Here is a 22,313-nt window from a genome sequence, read left to right as displayed (position 1 = left end):
GCCACTTTCACCTCATGGACCTCCTCCAGATCAGCTGTCCCCTGCAGCAATCACTTTTGCCTGCCCCCCCAGATTAGAACTCTCCACACATAGCTCCCTGTCTGCCATTCTCTTGGCCATCCGCACGTCAGGTCATGCAGACTAAAACAAGTGACACGTGAAGGAAGAGGAACATAGTCATTATTGTAATTGAAATATTGTTCTACAAGTTATATTTCTAGATGTCAGCAAGGTAGGGTGACCAGATGTCCTGATTTTATAGGGACAGTCCCGATTTTGGGGGCATTTTCTTATATAGGCACCTATTACCTCCCATCCCCTGTCCCGATTTTTTACTCTTGCTATCTGGTCACCCTACAGCAAGGGCCCCTTGTTAGCCAAATCCACTCTGTGCCCACACTGCATTCTAATCGAGTATGTTTCTCCCTATATAATCTTCACACAAAAGACTTTACTTGGGTCATCACTGCTACCATGGAACACTAACTCAGATATATTAAACTATTGTGTAACTGCACTTTTCCTCTACATCTTGAGACTTTTCAGAGACACTTTTCTTGGGGGGTGGGAAAGTACCTACAACACTCTACAGAATAGAACCAGCCACCCCCACCAGTGTGGATCTCTCCCTGACTAGTCCCCCATTACTTTATTTTCTACCTCAGACCATAACGCATCCTCCCCAACATGTGGTTCTCTGATCTGCCACTCATCATGGCTATCCACATGTCAGGGTCAGTTTGACTATCAATTCAGTGTCATGGTTGTGTTGTGTTAAAACCTCCATTGCTCCTAATGCATACTAAATTCACATCCATCCCTCAAAAGACACAATCCTCACGAAGAAAATCAGATTAAAAGCAATTTGGAGTTTCTAAAATAAGCCACTTCTGAATTTGGGTAAGTCAAGTAGTTAGGGCTTGATTCTTGAACGCTCTCCTATCTCCCGTAGGTACTCCTGTCTATCCTGACCTAGTATCACACATGTACAATTTCAGGAGAATTGAGGAAGTTTGGCCAAATTAGGAGGTTAGTATCAAAACAGGGTTTATAATGGAAGGTTAGCTTCAAATTTAACTAGGATGAAGAGAGTAGCATTTATCCCATGATCATCTTCACTTTGTCACACATTAGTTACTTCCATATTGCAGACTCACCTCCCTGCTTAACTATTGTAGTTAGTTATACTTACAACAAATTCTTTTTTGATAGAGTTCAATTGCTTTAAGCAACTCCATACATGTTCTCTGAATTGAGTGGAACAGCTGAAATTAAACATAAAACAAGCTAATTATAAAGCATGCAAGAAACATTCTAAAGAAAAAACAAAACAAAAAAAAGTATTTGTTCTAAAACAAATCTGCATTACTTTTAAATTTAAAAAAATCATTATTTCCTTTTTAAATGTGTTGCTTCTAATACCCTCTCATGCTTGAGTGTAAGATTTTCCTTCGATAGCCTTGTCGTAGGTTCGAATTGTTTACGGAAACTATAAACAGATCAACAACATACAAAGGAAATATAAGAAAAAAACAGAACAAAACAATTCTTTGTTTTTTCAAAATAAAGTGACAGTTCACCAAGAACATGTTTATTTCTTATGTTTCTCTATTGACATTTTTAAATCTATGCACTAGCCATGAAGTTGTATAAAACTCTATTTTGGAAGAAAAAAGTATATGTACACACAGACACATAAAGCATCTTAATTGGAGTATATGAGATAACACAATGCCTACTAGCTTTTCAACATAAGGCCACAGTCTTGCAAAGTAGTCCATGGGTGGTGGAAACTTATGGACTTCAGTGGGACTCTCTACTGGCATGAGGATCTATCCCTGCAGATCGCTTTGCAAAGGATGTTCAACCTGATCAGTTTTGTTTCTGTTCCAGTGTAGTCACTGTTCCAGTGTAATCACACATTAGAGACATAAATTTCCTAGCTTCAATTATTATTATTATTTCTTCTATTATGAGAGCACCTTCAGACCCAACTGAGATCTGGGCCCCACTATGCTAGGCACTATATAAAGATATTGTAAGAGACTCTCAGTACACAATTCATCATACTTAATCAAAACTTCAGTGTGGCCTACTATACATTTAAGCAGTAAACAGAGTCATCAAGCAGGAAGGGGAGACAAAAGAAGTTCAAGCAGATGGAAAAAAAACCAGCATGGAATATCCTTCCACAAGGCTCTACATCTCCTGAATCTCAGTTGGAAATGTTTTTCAAGAGGGGGACTGAAACTATAAAAAGGAGAGAAACACCAGAATGGGCCCAGTCTCTCTCTCTCCCTGCCCATGGAATTCTCTACACCTGAAGCAACAAAGGAAGCCTTCCTTAGATTCTGGGAGTAGGGGTGCTGACCTAGAGGATTTGGTCAATAAGACTGCTGAAAGCATATGGTGAGAAAATTTCCTTGAATCCGGAATAGTTTAAGTTAGGCACCAGTAGCGTTTTAACTTTATTGTCTGGTAATCACTTTGGACTTTTATGCCTCATTACTTCCACACACTTAAAATCCCTCTCTTTGTAGTTACTAATCTTGCTTTATTGTTTTACCTAATCCAGTGTGTTTAAACTGAAATGTCTGGGAAAATCCATTTGGAATGGCAAGTTGTGTGCATGTTATTTCTATTAAAGAAATAACAGGCTTTATATAAATTCGTATTGTCCAGGAGAGGGCTGGGTAGTACAAGACACACATCGCTGGGGGAAAATCTAACACTGGGAGTGTGTTGGTGCCACCCTGCAGTATAATCAAGACTGGTAGGAGCCAAGGTGCATGTGACTGGTTGGCTACAGCACACACAGAGAAAATAGCTGGCAGTGACGTACATGCTGGAGAGCACTGGTGAGCAGTCCAGGCTGGAGGCTATAGTAGCAAGGCATGGTATACTGGACAGGGAATTCTGAGCCAAAAAATAAAAAGCCTGCAAATTTTATTTGTCAATAAATAAATGTGTAGGCTTCAGTATGGCAGTGGGAGATCACCCTGCAGCCCTTACCTCCCTCAGGACATAGACTCAGAGTGAGGCTGTGCCTGACCCTGACACAGTGCAAGGGCCGGGCCTGCCGCAGAAACACCCCAGCGCCCTTCCCCTCTGTGCCAGATGCAACAGGCGTACGCAGGCAGGCTCAGCCTGGCAGGGGCTTAGTGTGGGGTGAGAGGGTTCTGTTTGGGGCAATGGGGTATCTGGGTGCACAGGGGCTCCTTGTGGGAGTACCAAGTGCCAAGGCAATGGGACTTTGCAGGGGGGTCCAGGTGAAGATGGCTGGGGCTCAGCAGGGGGGTCTCGGTGTGGGGGCTCAGTTGTGGGGTCCAGGTCCTGGAGAAGTGGGGCTTGGTGAGGTGGGGGTCTGGTTGGGGCTCAGTGGGGCTGGGGTTCAAGTGCAGGGGACTCAGCAGGAGGTGGTCTGCGTCCAGGAGTGGGGGTACAAATGCAGCAGGGGTGGGGCTTGGAGGGGGGTGGGGTCTGGGTGCAGGGGGTCTCTGGATGCACGGGCTGAGGCTTGGCGGGGTGGGGGTAGGGTCTGGATGCATGGGGGTTGGGCAGAAGGGGGAGCAGCTCCCCACACAGTGACCTCTCTCCCCACGGCTGAGGAGCAACTGGAGCAAAGGGGGGAGGCGTGGAGCTTCCTGCAGCTGGAGGGGTTTCAGGGGGTGGGTCTGACCATGACCTGGCTGCTCCTTGCAGGGGAAGAGGAAGTACTGTCCTTCCCCACCCCCTGTCCAGCAAGGACTAGCAGCTGAGCCCAGCACAGGGTAGGAACCACCAGCCAGGGTGTCCTCAGCCTCGCCCCTGCCCCGCAATGATTTACCTCTCTGCCAGCTGCTCTGAATGCCCAAAATGATGTCCCCGTGCTGCTGGGGAGGGGCGAATGACCGCTTTTGTGGCTTCCCTTTGCTTCCCCATCAGAAAGTCATTTTTCTGCAGGGAAGCAAAGAAATCTGCAGGGGACATGAATTCTGCATGAGCACAGTGGTGCAGAATTCCTCCAGGAGTAATTGTAAAGAACAGTCCAATTTGGAGGGCAGGGGCGACACAGCTACTCAGTCTCAATTGTATCCTGATATGTTACAGTAGAAAGACACATTATCAAGGGTTTTGGGCCTAATATTTGTCCTGTCTTAAAAATAAATATAGTTTTAGAGGGGAAAAAATTAATTGTAAAAAGCCAGTAAATATCTTATATTCATATAGTAATTTTCAACCAGCATTCAAAAGACTTGGCAGACTATGATCATTCTATGTACAGGCATTCTGTGGCATAAGCACTACACAACAGTTTGAATAAAGAATTTATCCAAATTAAAATTACAGGAGGAACAAATAGCTATAAAATAATTTTCCAAGTTTTAGCAACCTTAGGGTAAAACCTGGCCTCACTAAACCAACAGAAAAACTCCCATTGACTTCAGTGGGGACCAGAATTTCATCCCAATATTTTGAGAGCAGGCAAAAAATTATTTGTTTAGTTTCACCATTCCATTGCTGAGAATTTTTACCACCACCACAATGATGATATTTTATAGGGCCCTCATAAACAGCTTCTCTTTTAATATTCTGCTAATTCAGCAGCAACATTTGAACACTTTTCCAATGCTCTGCTGTTTTGCATCGTGAGAACTATAAAATGTTAATTGGTAAGCAAAATACTGCTGAGGTGAGGTTGGCTGGTTTGTTGAGTTTTTTTTAAAAAAAAAAAACAACCAAACAACACACCACATATTTAACTGTAGTGGATATCCAAGAGTGTAGTACTCCCACCCCCGCCCCCCACACACCCTGCACATGAGATTATACACATAAATACAAAGTATGGTACACATACATATGTACATACAAACACAGAGGCTCAATCACATTATCAGATTTTCAAAGAGATTTAAATCATTAATGTCTATTGTAAATTCATTACAAACCTCTAGTTTTGCATCCAGGTCTGCATCTGAAGCCACAACATGTTCATCTTCCTTCTTTCCTGTGACTTTAATAAGGGTTTGTTTTGTTTTCCAGTATTTCTGCTGCATTTTGTTGACCACAGATTTTTCCTGGCTTTGAGCATACTGGTCATAAAATTCCCTGGAATAACTGCTGAAACATTTAAGAAACAAAATTACAATGCTTGATTAAATAAAAAGAATGAGGCTTTTAAAAAAAATTTCAAACATTTTATTAGATTTTTAAGGAGTATCAAGAAAAGAGGAAAAACGATTTATATCTTCTTTATCTGTGAAACTATATAAAACTACTAATTATGAACAAATACTTGTGGTTATGAAATAAAGGTGGGTTTGAATAAAAACCCTAGGACTTGAACATTCCTGCACTTTGCAATGTTCAAATCCTACCTGAAGTTATCATTAATGCTCATCACTACCAAATAGGTAGCAAATTCTCTAATCCCTTTTAGCTGAAGAAATATTAGCATGACAATATAATCATGAATATTTCCAGTCTTATTCTGGAAGCATTTAAACCACTTCCAATTTGAATGCGGTAAACTGGTAGTGTTGCCAATCATCAACATTTAGTAGTGAAGAATCTTCCAATATTATAGAGTGATTTATCGCAGATACAGTAACTCCCCAATTAACGTTGTAGTTATGTTCCCGAAAAATGCAACTTTAAGTGAAACGATGTTAAGTGAATCCAATTTCCCCATAACAATTAATGTAAATAGCGGGGGTTAGGTTTCAGGGAAATTTTTTTCACCAGACAAAAGACATTATATACATATACAATGTAAGTTTTAAATAATTTTAAACAAACAATGTAATACGGTACTCACCAATGATGATTGTGAAGCTTGGTTGAGGCAGGGGTTTACCGGGGTCAAGGTGTGGGGGCTTGCCCCGTTCCACCCACCTGGTGCTCCTGCCGGGGAGCGGGATCGGGGGCTTGCCTGCTCCCCGGCAGGAGCACCAGGTGGGCGGAACAGGGCAAGCCCCTGAGCCCCAACCCCACTCCCCGGCAGGAGCACTGGGCAGGCAGAGCAAGCCAAACAACTTTATAAAGGACCTTTGCGCGACTTTAAACAAGTATGTTCTCTAATAGATCAGCAACCTAATAACGAAACAATGTTAACCGGGACAACTTTAAGTGAGGATTTACTGTATGATAATGTCTCAGTTTTTGTTTTTATTTACTTGTTCTGTAATGGTTTTTTGATTCATATATCGGGAGATATTTAAGGTGAAATCCTGGCCCCACTCAAGGGCTGCAGTAGAAAACTGCCATTGTCTTCAATAGGTCCAGGATTTCACCCTGTAGGTCAATCTTGTATCTAAACAGATTGAGTTGCAGAGAGGGATGGGGCAATCTGTAGAAGAATAAGTAACAGCACCCCATCCTGCTCAATCTGCCAAGCACAAAAAAAAGTCTGACACTCCAATTCTATACAGTACAAAGTCTAGAAGCAGGAAAAATGGATGATGCTTGATTGTGTGCAACATGTACACTTTTCCCAGATTATTTTCCTTCGGGGGATGATTCTGCATCTCTTTTGAAAATTTACTGAAGTTGTAGCTGAAAGAGCAATTGCATCCTCCTACAATTCCTTTAACCAATAGGAGGCACAGAAAATTTAGCTTCTCAATATAACACTGATATGTCTGATGAACAGTTAATTATTAACTTCTGTGAAAATGGAATCCCTAATCCATAAGTAACTGAAAAACTGCATTAATTTTGCAAATGTTTTAAAGCAATGGGTATGCTAATATTAAAATTATGTCAAATTATTATTCTAGAAGAATTTAAAGAGATTGAATCCTTGTAAAAAAAAAAATATGTAGGCTCAGTTATGCCCCTACACGATTCATAGCTACATAGGGTTTATATTCACTAGGAAATTTAATTGTATGACATCACTATATTATTTGATTTAATCATTTTTAAAAAGTATACAACAGAGCACTTTTTTTGTCTCTCACAAAAATATTTACAATAGAGAAATTCAAACATCTTATTCAACCTAAACACTGACTTGTACGATTTGATTGCAGATCCCAAAGTAAAAATAAGGTTATCAATTACTTTTTTGCTGCAGCACAAATTACCCAATATATGCAAAAACATGCCAAATCCAATTTCATGTGTAACTCTGTGTAAACTAATTGCATACATATTGACAAGGGATAGCACATTAAGTCAGGTGAAAGGTGTAGTATATTTTATGATGCAGCAAATATCAATTAAAGTATTTTTAAACCGAGGATCCAAAGAATCCCCATCATGCAGATCTACATGAAGATAAGAATTTGCCAGACAGATCTCTTTGGAGAACCAGGGTCTTAATTCTCAAAGTAAGTCAGGTTTTATCTATAACAAAAATGACAATGTCCCTTAAAATTATTCAGAATAAAATGATTTCAAAATCACTTCAAGGAAAAATGTAAAATTAAATAAAACACACCCACACATTCATAAAAACAAACATTTTCAAAACATATATTTTATTAAAAGGACTAAATGGGAAATGAAAGTTTATAATTCATGTTTTGCGATACCTCAAGTCTCAGACCAGCACTGTGGTCAGAACAGACAGACCACTGTGCCTCACTAAAGTCAGTGAGGCAGTACCTGAGCAGATCACAACATAGAATCAAGACCCCAGTGTTTCAGCTTACATTCCTACTTCCTTTGAGGTCAAAGGGAATTCAATGGGTGCACAGTTGGGCTACAAATGTCATATAACAAAAAGGAAAATTGATTTAATAAGAGTTATGGTTTTAGAGAATTCTTAGATAATAGCCAAATTTTGAAGAAATCAGGGGAATATAACCCCTTATCAATTTCTTAAATACAATGGAAAAACTACATTTTTAAATTGAACTTTGAGAAAAAAAAATTACTCCCGTTTATACATGAGATTTGAACATAATTTTTAAAGTGTACCTTATGAGGAATTGAGTGTTGCCCGTATATTCTGAAGATAGGATAGCTCAACAGAAAAAGCCTCTGTACTACAGGACACAGTTTTTGTGAACAACTTTATTCAGTACTGTAAATTGTCAACCTGGGTTATTATACAGTGAATAACATGAACATATGTTTACATTTTACAATCATTTAACAAAACCTAACAACAATTATAACTAAAGAAGTATCTACTTTAGTTATAAAGTTAAATGATGTGGATAAATCCAACTCTGTTTATAAAACAGAAGATTAATAACTAACATATTTGTTTTTCATCTAGTCCATTCATTTGTTTTTCCATTCCTTGATCACCTGACAGTCAGTTTTTTCCCCCCAATGGGGATTTTAAGTCAAAAATTGAATGACAAGTATAAAAAGCGTGGTCATTATTGACAGCAACACTTCAGCATGTGTCTTCTAATTTTATTAGTGAGACAGGTTAAAAATATAAAATTACTTACTATTTATGGCTATCCATGTTTCTTTATTTTCTTCAGACACTTAGAACTAAAAAAAAAATAAATATGACCACTTAAATTGAATTTAAAATAAAACTGAAATAAGCTCTTAAAGTAGATATCCAGCCATATATACATGTTAAGTATTATGTTTACAGCACCCTTCTTTCCATATTGTCACAAAATATTTCACAAGCTACGGACCAAATGCTGCACTCATACACACATGGAACTCTCATTCAAGTCAATGGGGATCACATAGAATGATAAAAATGTAAAATGAAAGGAACCTTGAGAAGTCACCAAGTCCAGCCTCCTGAGCTGGAGGCAGGACCAAGAAAACCTAGACCATCCGTGACAGGTGCTTGTCTAACTTGTTCTTAAAAACCTCCAGTGATGGGGATTCCACAACCTCCCTTGGAAGCCTATTCCAGAGCTTAGCTACCCCTATAGTTAGAAAGTTTTTCCTAATATCTAACCTAAATTTCCATTGATGCAGAGTCAACCCATTACTTGTTGTCCTTCCTTCAATGGCCATGCAGAACAAATCGATCATTACCCTCTTTATAATAGCACTTAACACTAGGGATGTAAATATCGTTTAAAAAGTTAACTATTTAAATGATTAAAAATACAGTATGCTGTTTAAACGGTTAACCGATTAAGTGGCTGGGGCCGAGCCCGCCGGCCAGCACAGCTGGGGCTGGGGCTGGGGCTGCTCCGGCCAGCGCAGGGCTACTGGGGCTGCTCTGACCGGCCGGCCGGCCCGGGGGTGACAGTTAAGGCAGGTTAACTGGTAAGACTAATGCTTACCGGTTAACCTTTTACATCCTACTTAACACATTTCCAGACTTATCAGGTTCTGCCCAGTCTTCTTTTCTCAAGACTAGAGATGCTCAGTTTTTTTAATCCTTTCCTCGTAGTTCAGGGTTATTGTTTTTTTTAAAGCTTTTTAGCATTTTTTGTCCCTTTCCTCTTTGGACTCTTTCCAATTTCTCCACATCTTTCCTAAATCATGGTGCCAGAATTGGACATTAGTCTTTTTTGCAACGGCATCACATTGTTGTCAATCCACTGTAATACCCAGATCCCTTTCAGCAGCACTACCACCGAGTCTAGTACTACCACCTACCTGATTTTGTAGTTGTACATTTGATTTTTCCTTCCTATCTGAATTACTCTGCATGCATCTTTATTGAATTCCAGCTTGTTGATTTCAGACCAAATTCTTTAATTTTTCCAGGTCATTTTGGAATTCTAATCTTGTCCTCTAAAATCCTTGTAATCCGTCCTATGTATGTGTTATAGACCGTGCTAGTAGCACAACCTATTCATCTGAATACCTGACTCTTCCCATTAAAAGACACTGTTTTCAGTGGGCCTGTAACTTTGCCAAGCTTTTACCATTCAGGCTGAAGTTTTATGTACCAGGGTCTGCCTCAGGCTGAATATTTCTGAAAAATTTCAGTCAAAACAGTTCAGCTAGTTCAGTTTCCCAGAAGGTGGGTAGTGAAAAACACACTGTTTTACCCATGTTAAAGAATTCTGGTGATCTTTTATTTAAATACTCTAGCACCTCTATACTTTAGAGCAGGGATTTGAAATATTGCAGGAGGTGGCATGTGTGGGTCATGTGCCTTTTGCCATCCCTGTTAAAATCTGCTCAAATTTGGCCAAGTTATGAGCCTTTGAAAAAAACGGGCACATGCTGAATAGAGTCTACTTAGATTTAGCAGCTAAAATCTGAGATTCCATCCCCACTGAGCACTGTCAAGCCTCTCATAACTCCTATGTGTAACTAGACTATGCACACACGACCCCCACAGAGTGACTGAGCATGCTCCCTCCAGCTCAGTTATACAAGAGTGAAGCCAGACTTCCTCTGTAATGACTGCTCTGGGTTGGGTTGGGTTGGGTTGGGATTAGGCACCAGAAGCAAGAGTAGAGAGTCTATCTCCTCTGTGCTCTCAGTGACCCCCTTGCTAGGAATCAGGCAGTGTTGAAGAAAAAGCCATTTGATCCAAATATAGAGGGGACAAAAACTGGTTCTGAGGTCAAGGAGTAGGTTGACAACAGGAGTTTTGTGAAACTGGGAACCGAAGGGGAAGGGAAGAGAGAAACTGCCTGGGAAGGGCTGAAAGCCTGGGAATGGGAACCAGTTGACTAGCGGGGCAGTGGGGGAGGGAGACACAGATTGGACAAGGAGCTGGAGGAAAGGGGGAGACTGGGACTGGCTGGGTGAAGAGACTGAGACAAGGAGTCGGTGAGGGCAGACAGATTGGATGAGGAGCCCAGGAAAGAAGACTAAGACTTGGAGCTAGTGGGGAGGGAGAGAGAGAGATTAGACAAGGAGCTGGGAGGAGGAAAACAGAACTGGCTGGTCAAAGAGACTGGGCCTGGTTGTGGGGAGATTGAGACTCTGACATCAAGCCTGGTGGGGAAGACTAGGACTGGCTGGTCAAGGAGACTGGAATCAGTAGCCTGAGGAGTGGCTATTGGGACGGGGACAAAGAGCCAGGGGTGAGAAAGAGACAGGACTGGGACAAGGACAGGTTGGTGGGGACTGGGCAAAAAGAGTTGGTGCCCACTAGAACACAAACTCCTCCAAAGGTTGAAATGGAGCCCAAGTTTCTGGAGTCGCACCATGCTTCTGCTATCAGCAAATATCTGTGAAACCCACTGGCAAAGTGTCTCTCATCCCCCTTGAATGCTCGTCCACATAAAGGATGGCAACCTACTACTGCTATCAGTTACCGTGTTAGCTCAAGTGGCAGAGGTCTGTGCGGTGGATCAAAAGGTTCCAACCCTGTTGATGAAATCCCACGAGTATCAATTTGAGTGTCCAAGAGGGTGCATTAGCCCTGTTAGCCACGCCACCGTACTGGGAGCTCAGACTTGGGGGTTATGGTGGATAATCAGCGAAGTCTTTTTCCAAGTCACTGCTTCCCTGGAGAGAGTTCCCCATCCTATAAGGATGGTCTGGATTGTTTGTTCCTAGATCTCTGACTTTTCATTTGGCCATATTGAAACACATTGTTTGATTCCATCCAGTTTACCAACCGACTCAGATTGCTTTGTATCAGGGACCTGTCCTCTTCATTATTTACCACTTACCCAATTTTGAGTCATCTGCAAACTTTGTCAGGGGTGGTTTTGTTTTCTTCCAGGTCATTGATAAAAATGTTAGATAGCATAGATAGGACCAGAACAGATTCCTGCAGGACGCACAAGAAGCGAACCCATTCGATGATGATTCCCCATTTACAATTATATTGAGACGTAACATAAGAACATAGAAATGGCCATACTGAGTCAGAACAATGTTCCATCTAGCCCAGTATCCTGTCTTCCAACAGTGGCCAATACCAGGTGCTTCAGAGGGAATGAATAGAAGAGGTAATCATCGAGTGATCCATCCCCTGTCACTCATTCCCAGCTTCTGGCAAACAGAGGCTAGGGACGCCATTCCTGCTCATCCTGGCTAACAGCCACTGATGGACCTATCCTCCATGAATTTATCTAGTTCTTTTTTGAACCCTGTTATAGTCTTGGCCTTCACAACATCCTCAGGCAAAGAGTTCCACAGGTTGACTGTGCTTTGTGTGAAGAAATACTTCCTTTTGTTTGTTTTAAACCTGCTGCCTATTAATTTCATTTGGTAACCCCTAGTTCTTGTATTATGAGGAGTAAATAACACTTCCTTACTTACTTTCTCCACACCAGTCATGATTTTATAGACCTCTATCATATCCCCCCTTAATCATCTCTTTTCCAAACTGAAAAGTCCCAATTTTATTAATCTCACCTCATACAGAAGCTGTCCATACCCCTAATAATTTTGTTGCCCTGTTCTGAAACTTTTCCAATATATCTTTTATGAGATGGGGAGTCCACATCTGCACACAGTGTTCAATATGCGAGTATACCACGGATTTATATAGAGCCAATATGATATTTTTCTGTCTTATTATCTAACCCTTTCTTAATGATTCCCAACATTCTGTTCGCTTTTTTGACTTCTGCTGCACATTGAGTGGATGTTTTCAGAGAACTATTTACACTACAATCCCTAGACACACTTCTTTTCTAGCCTCATTTATTATATTATGCTACACCAAATAAATCAAGTTAATCTCAACTTTCAGAAAAGTGAGTATGTTAATATCTGAACATCATTAATAAGAAAAAAAATATTGCTGGCTTCTCTGCATCATCTGGATTTGACATCCAACAATCCTGCATTTTGACATCAAGCAGGACATGATTCTGCTTTACAAATTAAGCAAAGTGCATATTTAAGAAGTTATTTGTGTGCAGTAAGGGGAAAATCCAGACCCCAGCATCTGGCTAAGTAAAGTGGATATGTACCTAGGGAAAAATGAAACGTCCATCCCCCATTCTAATTCCTATCCCCATTTGTATTGTAGGTATGGAGCTATTCTGCAGAAATTATTCCAATCAATGGCTGTAAGTAACCTACAGGGGGGCCTTTACACAGCCCTGTTCTGCAGGGGTTGAACAGGAGGATCCAAGCAAAGGTGTACCTCACCAGCCCACCTATTCCTCACAAGTAGATCTTCTGCTTCCAGCATGCACCAGCACCAGTAGTGCTGCGACACAGGAGGCCTCCACAACTGAGGAGGATGGGGCTGTGTTTGGCCCTTAGTGCAGTGGGTCCCCAGTAAGGAATTCAGAATAAAACTGATCGGAAACACGTGCTGCAGGGTTTAAAAACAAATAAATAAAGTTTCGGAGTGAAAGATGGATCCTTGTGAATGGAGTTATTTTGTTCCTTTCAGATCATCAGAATTCCCTCCTTCCTTTCAGGTAAGGAACTGGGCAAAATGATCCATGAATTAATCACCTCCTGGAGAGATCACAATTCACTGCATTTGCACTACCCAGTGGAAGTAGCAAAGAGGCTCCAGCTTCTGCAGAACAGGGCAGCCCAACTTCATGGAGGAATGAATCACCACGAACCCATCACTCCTACATTATACACCCTTCACTGGGTCCCATTTCACTTCTAATGCCAATTAAAGACCTTGGTCATGGTCTTCAAAGTGAGCAAGAGTTCAGGACCCAGCTACAGCAGAAGGTACCTCTTCATCCACGACCCACCAAGTCAGTTATCCTCCTCTGGTACAATGCAGCTAATAAAACCAAGAGTGCATGGGAGCTGGAGATAAAGAGTTCTTGGTTGAAGGGCTCATCTGCATAATGAATTACTAGAGGGAATCTGATTAAGAAAGTCTCACTATACTTTTACAATTCACTGCAAGGCCCATCTGCAATCAAAGTGTTTTAAAATACACAATCCACCCAGGCAGACATTCCTAAAATCAGGAAATGGTAATGAGAAGAAAATCCTATGAAGCCACTATGGATGTCAACTTGCAGATACATTTAGTTATTCAAAGGGGACACATTACAGTGATATAAAAAGAACTAAGATTAATAGATCAAATGACATATTCTCTTGGGAAGTCTCTAGAAATAACATATGTGGACAGCATGAAACGTGGAGAATAATCCAGCAAACCCTACCTTTATCTTAAGGTATTGTGTGAAAACAGAAGATGAATTCACACGCCTGGTAATACCTGACCTCTGGCACCAGCCTCTTGGTTTATCATACACTCATGGTTCCTGATCTGATACGACCCTGCAAGCACTAAGGATCTTCCACTCCCACTAAACTCCCATCTCAGCTGCACTTTAAACCAATCATCATATCACTTTAGTCCTTCCTTATCTGCATTTTAAATAAACAATTATCTAGTCAAATTTTCAGCCAGCTGCACAGCAAAGAGAAATTAATTGTACCTGTTCTAAGTAGAAAGAGTGAGAATCTTGCAAGTACAGTATTTTGTAACAAAACAAGAAGCACTGTAGTACCAGTAATAAAATGCTAGCTTTAAGCAAGTTCTATTTTTAAGAAACATAAGAATTATGGACTCCTCTCCTGCAGGAGGAGCTAAAGGGGAGGAAATCTCTGCAAGGTTCCTCTCATGGAGATTTGTCCCTGATTGTTCCATTGGGAAACCAGGGCTGTCTACGTGGAGGTCCTGTGCCTCTGCACCAACTCTGTGCCCCTGGCATTCCCCTCCACAATTCCCTGAAAGCATGTTTCCATAAAAATCAAGTAACCATGGCTTCTGCAGTCAAGAGGATCCTCACTGCAAGTGGGGGTGGTGGAGATGTAGAAAGGACAGAGTGCATTCCCTTCAAGTCTGCCCATGAACTTGCATGGTCAGGGGATAATTGACATGTCTTGTTGGTTCTATTTTGTTATTTTCCCCAAGCAGTGTAAGGAACACAGAGCTGCCTGTTTGGCTTGTATTAGTGATGTAAATCAACCACTGTAAGAGGAAAAACAGAACCATGAGCTCAACTTGCACTGTACGTACAGAATGAATGACTGTTTTAAAATACAACGACCCAATCCTGCAATCTGATCCCTGTGGGAAGAACCATAAGCTCATGCAGAGCCCACTGCAGCCAGTGTGGATCATCTTGGAGGACTGAAAACTAAATTTTTAAATCTCCACAACTCCTAATGATTTGGGATCTTAAACAATACTTTTACACCCTATATAAAAACATTGCTGTAAGACTTCTATTGTCATGCAAAGTATTTTTTCCCTTTCACATTACACATTTTGTTCATTATTGGGAAAGGAAAACAATAAATAAATAACCCGTTCAATTTACTTTGGATATCCGACATGTCAGGATAGTCTTGAATTGTTTAGCCTGCCAACTTTAACTTTCATGAGGGATACTGTATTATATCATCTCTCAGAGGGAGGCTACTAAGAGAGAGACTATATTTTGCAGGCAATAACATCTAAAGAATAGCCACAACAGCTGATAGCGTTGTTACTGCTATAAAGAAAAAAATGGAATAATGTTGTCTTAAAAGATTTACCAAATGTTCAAGGCAGCACAACATTTTCCATTTATACTTCATACAGAATTTAATTTAAGGAAAGATTCTATACAAGAGAAATTATTCCTCAAACAATATATGAATAACACCATTATAAAACAAATCAGCTAGAACTGATCTAGAATGCTTAGCTGTTATATGTATATGCAAACGAGCATTTCAGTGTTCTCTCTTGGGCTTTCCTACAGTACCTATCACCGTAGTATCTAAGGCCCTGATCCTGCGTACACACCCATGCTCAGCTTTAAGGACACAAAAAGTTCAAGTTAATGAGACTACTCATCCATGTGCTTATCTTTAAGTGTGCAAGTGTATAAAGGATTAGTGCCTAACTGCTGAAATTGGCTCCTTTTCTTCCTCTTATGACCACCTTCGGTCTATGCTTAATCATAAAACAGAGATGCGTAACTAAACTCCATATTCTTACAGTTTACCCTCAGCTTTGCAGGAAAAGAGAGTACAATGGCTTTCTTTAAAAAAAATTAAAATGTTGCTTCTTTACAAGGAAAGCCGCAGGAGGGAAATGAGCTCAGGAGCTAGGATCTGGAAAGAACAGTCTCTCCTCTCCAAAACAGACCTCCTTTCCCCCCCTAGCTGCTTTTACAAATACATCTTATTCTGTTATGTCTTAGAAATACCACAATCTCCGAACAGAGGGGGCTCATGGAGATTCTGTAGAACTGCTCTATACATTATGGGAATTTTCTCCCCATCCATACCCAGTACTGGGGACAAGAACCTCCCCATGAAGCCCACTGGGACCACTTCCCTCTTCCACGCGAGGTATTACTGGGATATATATTTATTATTTTGCATATAATTTCCCACCATTTCTAGTTCCCCCCCACCTCAGGCTTTTGATGCACAAGTGGCAAAATTTCATATATCTCATAAATTCCCCTCCACCCCACCCTCCCAAATTTTTCTGGTTGATTTTCTACAACTTTGAATTGATTATCTGTCACATCTAGTTTTGTTGTTACAGTTTTCCCCTTTTGTCTCTGAAGTAGTAAAAGGCTGATCTCATCCATTTTGTGACTAAGCAATTTTAGAGAAGCTCTAATACTGTGCTCCCTTCTTCTTTTCCTGGGATACTTGAGTTGTGGGAAGGACAAATATCACAGTGATAAGTGCAAATGACCAAACATACATTAGATTGGTGAGAACATGTAATTCAGAACTTGGACTCTAGGGAATTCGAAGAAATGAGGATCATTTAAGTTTACTCACTGGCATTTTATGGCACTGTCTACAAGCCTGATCTGCATATTCTTACTATTGGGTTTAGTATTCACTAACATGACTTACAACATTAACAATGTAAGTGCTTGAGGACTATCTTTTGTTTTACTAAAAAGATCAGTCCCTCTTTCATTAAGTTTTAAATCCTCAGTAAAGGCTTGCATACACAGGGAAATTGATTGTAATTGCTATTGTCGAATAAGCTATAAAAGTCACCTCATTCCAGAATTCATAGATGTATAGCTCATAAAGCTAGAAGGAATCCCTGTGATTCCTAATCTGACTTCCTGCATTACACAGGCCATAGAACTTCTTTGAATTAATTCCTGTTTGAATAATTGAAAGTGCACTATTTACTGAGGAATGATGTGCCTTTTAATCCAGGATAGAGTGCGCACACAGGGAACTAGTCCAGAATACTTACTGAAGAACAGCTTATTCTAATCAATTTCCTTGTGTAAACAATCACTTATGAATGTAGTAACCAGGGGCCTATTTCCTCTGTGGACCCTCTATCCTTTAGGATATACCATCTACCATTGCTACTGCTTGGTGCCACCCTCCCCCTTCCTACCCCAATAAATTTTAATTCACACTTAACGCTATGTGTTTCTCTGTGGTAAATGTCAGCCCAACTGCATATTACTACTACATTACGTCTGGAAGAAGAAATCAAAGTGATCTCTATTTTTCAATTTTCATACAGACATTTTTGGTCCCTGCACAACTGCAAGGTCCACTTCAAGTGTCAAAATTCTTCTTTAAATACAAATGATTGTAACCAAGGTTGTGCTGATGCAATCTCTCGGGTACTCTAGTGTTCTCCCCACAAATGCCAGATCTGATTATGCCTTACAAATTGTGTTACAATAACAATTATAAGATTGAAAAAGAGTGCTTCAGAATTCTTAAGTCTTTTTTTTACTCACAAGTTTCAATTTAAACATTTTAAAGTATTGTCTTTTTTTCCCCAAAAACCTAAAATTCCATGTTCCAAGGCATGGAGCATTTTTACAGCAGAATTACCCACCCCTGAAAACAGTGGTTTATCTCAGTAACGCTGATAAGGGTGTTATATGTAAGCATCACACTCTCTAGTGTAACAAAGTATTTCAAATGTAAGTGCAGGCATATTCCATTGGCAACAGAATCATGTGCAAACAATCGTCCTTTCTAGGTAATAATTAACTTTCACAGAGCATAATGTACACCATACAAATAGGTTAATACAACACATTAAATTGATATTTCAGTCTAAAATGATATTAACTTTGCCATCGCTGCAAGTGAATAGTCCTTGCACAAAAACCCAGTACATAATATCCCTTTGCCCTTTTACAGCACCTTTCATTTGAAGAGCTAAAAGCACTTCCAAAATATACATGAAAGCCTAACATGACCCTGGGATGGAGGTAGGTAAGTAGCCATTTTAGAGATGGGTATACTGAGAACAAAAAATTCAGTGGCTTGTCCAACTTCATTCTGCACGTCTATGGCAGAACTGGGAACAAAGCTCAGTCCTTCAATTAAGTATATTTCAGAACCTCTTTAATTTCTCTGAAATGGCTATATAACATTCTTTAGTAATACATTTTAGCACTCTAAAATTAAACACCACAAAATCTATGCCAACTAGAATAAATTAGAAAGTAATCAAATATTATTATGGGCTTTTCTTTATGCAGAGCACCTGCCTTTGTTTAGACCATCAAAATAGTTTTGGCAATTCTTTGCCATATCTCAGCTTTAACCATACTAGAATAATATTTTATATAATGAAGTTTTTACTTTTCTAGAACATCATCTATTAGAAAGTGAGCTGATATACAAACTGAGTTGGCAAGTCTCTTCCATTATCTGGTATGTCAAAAAAAAAAAAAAAGATAGATATTGCTAGAATAGATCAGATCAAGGCTCAACTGATCAGATATCCTATTTCCAGCAGTGCTTACTACTCAACATATCGAAATTAAATCCCTACCCCCACTCGCCCATGAAGAAAGATGCATAATGCTATTTTTGTAAATGGGGCAGCGGGGGGAGGGGGGAATATTCCTCTCAGAACCCCTTCAGCTGGTAGCTTGCACTCTGATCCATGAGGTTTGATTAACCATATGATTTTCCCTTGCACAGCAATAGCAATATACAGTTATCCTGTTACACCTTGGAGTCAACACCCCTGACCAACACAGACTGGTTGTGCCTGAGAGTCAACCTTTGTACTATATAGTTTTCAATTAAACACCAATGGGGTCTGTAATTAACTCCACTGCAGGAGTCATCTCTACTGAAGGTATGGGCAAGAGTGACTGAATGTTCTTATAATGACCTGTAACAGATAATTCCCAAGATCTACAGTAACTAATTGCATAAGAGACTCACTTTACCACAGCTAATAACAGCCACAAAACAATTGTGAAATCACAATTACTCGACAGTGTACAAAAAGTAAGAAGGTTTCCAATGTTCTTGGCTTCCAGTTTTTCCTTATTTATAATACTTTTGCATAATTCTGCACAGTGTAACCTTGAAAATACTACACAGATTAAACAGTGGCAAAACATTTTGAATAACCAGCTGCTTTACTGCTATGCTGTTGGAGGAGGAGGAGGCATTTAAGAAAATATAAATGACACTTTGATGCCATTTCCTGACTTTTTGTTTTGAAGACTGACTGATAGATTAATAAGTTTTCCTGCCAACTTAAACAACAGCTTTCAACACTAGGTTAGAGGGTAAAAAGTATGTGCTATTATTCAAACTTTTTTGGAAGTGTTACTTGGGAATTCAACAGAACAGTTCAGGGTGGGGACTGTGAAGCACATATAATGTATAGATAGATGGCAGTGCAATATAGTTAGCTTTAAAAGGAAGGAGGAAAAGCTTGTTTTTAAAATAACATTGATCCTCACCCCACAGTCTTTACTCAAGCAAAACTCCCATTGACTTCAGCAGACTGGAGTCTACACTGGGCTCAGAGTCTACACGAGGCCAATAGCTTGTACTCTTTTCCATAACATGACCCTATTTCAAAATAGATTCTGGACCCAATCTTCCTCCCATCTAGCCATAAATGACCTCCCTAGACCATCCCCAGTGGAGGGTGCAATCCCCATGTTGAGCACCAATACAGTATATAAGTTTCACGAAAAGCCATCACCCAATAGTGCAGTAATAGAAAACTTGTGCAGCTCTAACGTAGACACGGCATTGGCAGCATTTTAACCATCATATTGCCTTCACATATGGCTTCTCCACCTGGAAAATGTGTACTTGCTATGCCAATACAGTTAACAGTGGCTTTCTTTGGTTTAGCTTAAAACTTTTCCTCAATGCCATTAGCTAAAATTGAAAAAAGGCAATCATACTAGGATACAAGTGTCACACGATGGGTTATGATGGTGTAACTATATCTGTTAAAATTCACATATTAATGCCTACACAGGGAAATTCAGTATACAAGGCCATAGTCTAGACAACAAAGTGATAAAAAACAGTGGAGTTGCCAGTGCCTTGCCTATACAAGAGCCCTCACCATTGCTACCACCAATAGGAAACATTGGGGGAAAGACTGGCATTACACAAGTTCTGAGTTAAGGATACAAGAATCCAACAAACAGTTTGCTTGGCCTGATGTTGTGAGAAAGCTGTGGGAGACGTAGCTTTTACCTGATACCAACAGCTGACTGCCCCTGAAGGCAGAACCAGGGAACTAAGCTCACTTCAGAGAAGCCTGCCCTGGAGGAAAAAAAACTTGGTACCTGGGCCTTTTCAGCCCATAATATATGTACATACAGCTTCACACTTTTAACACACCCACCAAGAAACCAAGACATGGGAGAAGATAACAGAGGTAAACAAGGGGAAACAGAACAACAGGGGCTGCACATGACTACCAAAGATGACATATCAACAAGGCGTTTCAGCTACTAAAGTTTCAGCCTTCCCCTTTCCAATATATCCAGAGAACCGTAGGAGGTAAAAATATTACGGAAACTAAAGGCCAGATCCTGATTTCAGTTTCACGGACATAAATCAGGTCATAATCCATTGAAGCCAAACAGAACCATAATCTCTGCTGAATCAGAATGAGAGACTGAGACTTTTAGCACTAAATGAGATAGTTCAGAACAGAAAAACATTTCATTTACATATATAAATACACTTACAGGTATTTATTTATGTAAATGTATATTGTGTCAGTATATCAATGAGTTCAATAGCATGCAGCTCACATGCTCATTGAAGGGACCCTGTCAATTTACAGTAAACCTAAATCCTGGGCTTTAAAAAAACCACACCAAGGTACTATATGCATGCTGTTCACATACTAATTTAAAGGACACAGCAGACAAATCTATGATTTGTAAAACTAAGCTTTTTACAATACTAACGCTTCATTAGAAATATTTTCATGCTTTTTAAAATCCCAGTGGAACCAGTTTTGTTGGGCTGTAGCCATTTCACTACCTGGTCTGCAGCCCAAACAGAGTAATATGCACAGGAATAGAAAAAAAAGAGAAACCCACTAACAACCCAGGGAAAAACAGCCACTGCATTTTCATTTTCTTCATCCAAGCTCAGAAAAATGCAAACAGTGAACAAACGGAAAAAAAACAGTAAAAAGTTCGTTTGATCTTTTAATGTCTTTCCATTTTAATCTGTGGGGTCGGTGGCAACACAGAGAAGGATTTTTAATAGTTTTAACTGGACATTTCCCCCTGTTGCCATGTCTGCCCATTTTCCACAAGGCCAGTGGCTGGAGGGCATGGAGCCAGATAGACATGGATAAACTGCATACGAACCCACTGATGTACCCGAATGGCATGGGGGGGGGGGGGGAGGCGGGGGGAATGGAGGGGGGCAGGTGCCATTTTGTAACCTGGAAATTTTGCACAGGCAAAGCCCAATAGGAGTCACAATCCAGCCTCAGCCACATCTGGCTCTATAACCCCCGCACCTGCGGAGCATCAGCGCCCCACGTCCCCCAGCAAGCGAGGGATCCCACCCGAGGGAGACGTGGCACCTGCCCGGCATGCCCACCCCGCAGCCCTGCCCGGCCCTTAGGTGCCTCGGCCCCGGCCCCAGCCCCAGCTGCCAGAGGAGAAACCTGCTCTTCCAGCCAGGCCCAGCACCGGCAAGCCGCGGTTCCCCCGTGCCAGGCCTCCCCGGAGGCGCTCACCTTGCCCGGGGATGCGGAGGGCGCGGCCGCCCCGTGCTGGACGCAGAGGGCTCTGCGCGCCCCGCTCCCCGCGCGGCCCCTCCTCGCCGGGGCGCCCCCCACAGCCCGCGCCGGGGCCTGCTGAGCTGCCGCCGCCCCAGGTGTTCCAGCCCCACCAGCGTCACAATGCCGAACGCAGGCTCCTCCGCCGGGGAGCCCGGCCCCGAGCAGGGCGGAGCCTCCGTCACCTACATCCTCCTCCCCGCCCCCCGGCTCCGGCACCCGGGCGCGAACCCGGAGCGCGCGGGCCCGATTGTCCCCAGTCCCGTGCCTGGCAGCTTCCTTGGATTGTCCGCGCCAGGCTGAGACTCGCCCCTCACCCCCGCCCCTTTGTCTGCCCCGTGCTGGAAGCAACCCGTGAAATTCTCTCCTCCCTCCAGTCCCCCCCCGCACGCCACAGAAACGGAATCGGGAAGCCTCTGGGTGCTGGGGGGGGCAGGGCGACCTTTAGTGGGTACAGAGCGGGGAGGCAGGAATGGGCAGCAGGGGCTGGATCCAGCTCCCATGA

General features: G+C 41.4%; 1 protein-coding gene across 2 annotated transcripts in view; it reads right to left on the bottom strand.

The window, feature by feature from the left end:
• ICA1 (islet cell autoantigen 1) overlaps positions 1–21,878 on the bottom strand; it is an 87,993-nt gene extending 66,115 nt beyond the window's left edge. Inside the window, exons 1-4 of one of the 2 annotated variants that reach the window (XM_074945854.1) lie at positions 21,767–21,878; positions 8,394–8,439; positions 4,932–5,103; positions 1,193–1,265 (exon numbers count right to left, since the gene is read on the bottom strand). In XM_074945854.1, coding sequence (XP_074801955.1) covers positions 1,193–1,265; positions 4,932–5,103; positions 8,394–8,410 — 262 coding nt within the window. In that variant the 5' untranslated portion in view covers positions 8,411–8,439; positions 21,767–21,878. The remainder of the gene's footprint in view (positions 1–1,192; positions 1,266–4,931; positions 5,104–8,393; positions 8,440–21,766) is intronic. The other variant, XM_074945855.1, reaches the window with a different exon arrangement.
• Positions 21,879–22,313: the final 435 nt, after the last annotated feature.

The sequence above is a fragment of the Natator depressus genome, chromosome 2 (genome assembly GCF_965152275.1).
Source record: "Natator depressus isolate rNatDep1 chromosome 2, rNatDep2.hap1, whole genome shotgun sequence".
In the NCBI taxonomy this organism is placed as follows: Eukaryota; Metazoa; Chordata; order Testudines; family Cheloniidae; genus Natator; species Natator depressus.
Note: the sequence above shows the minus strand (reverse complement) of the source record. Positions and strands in the feature narration are given on the sequence as shown.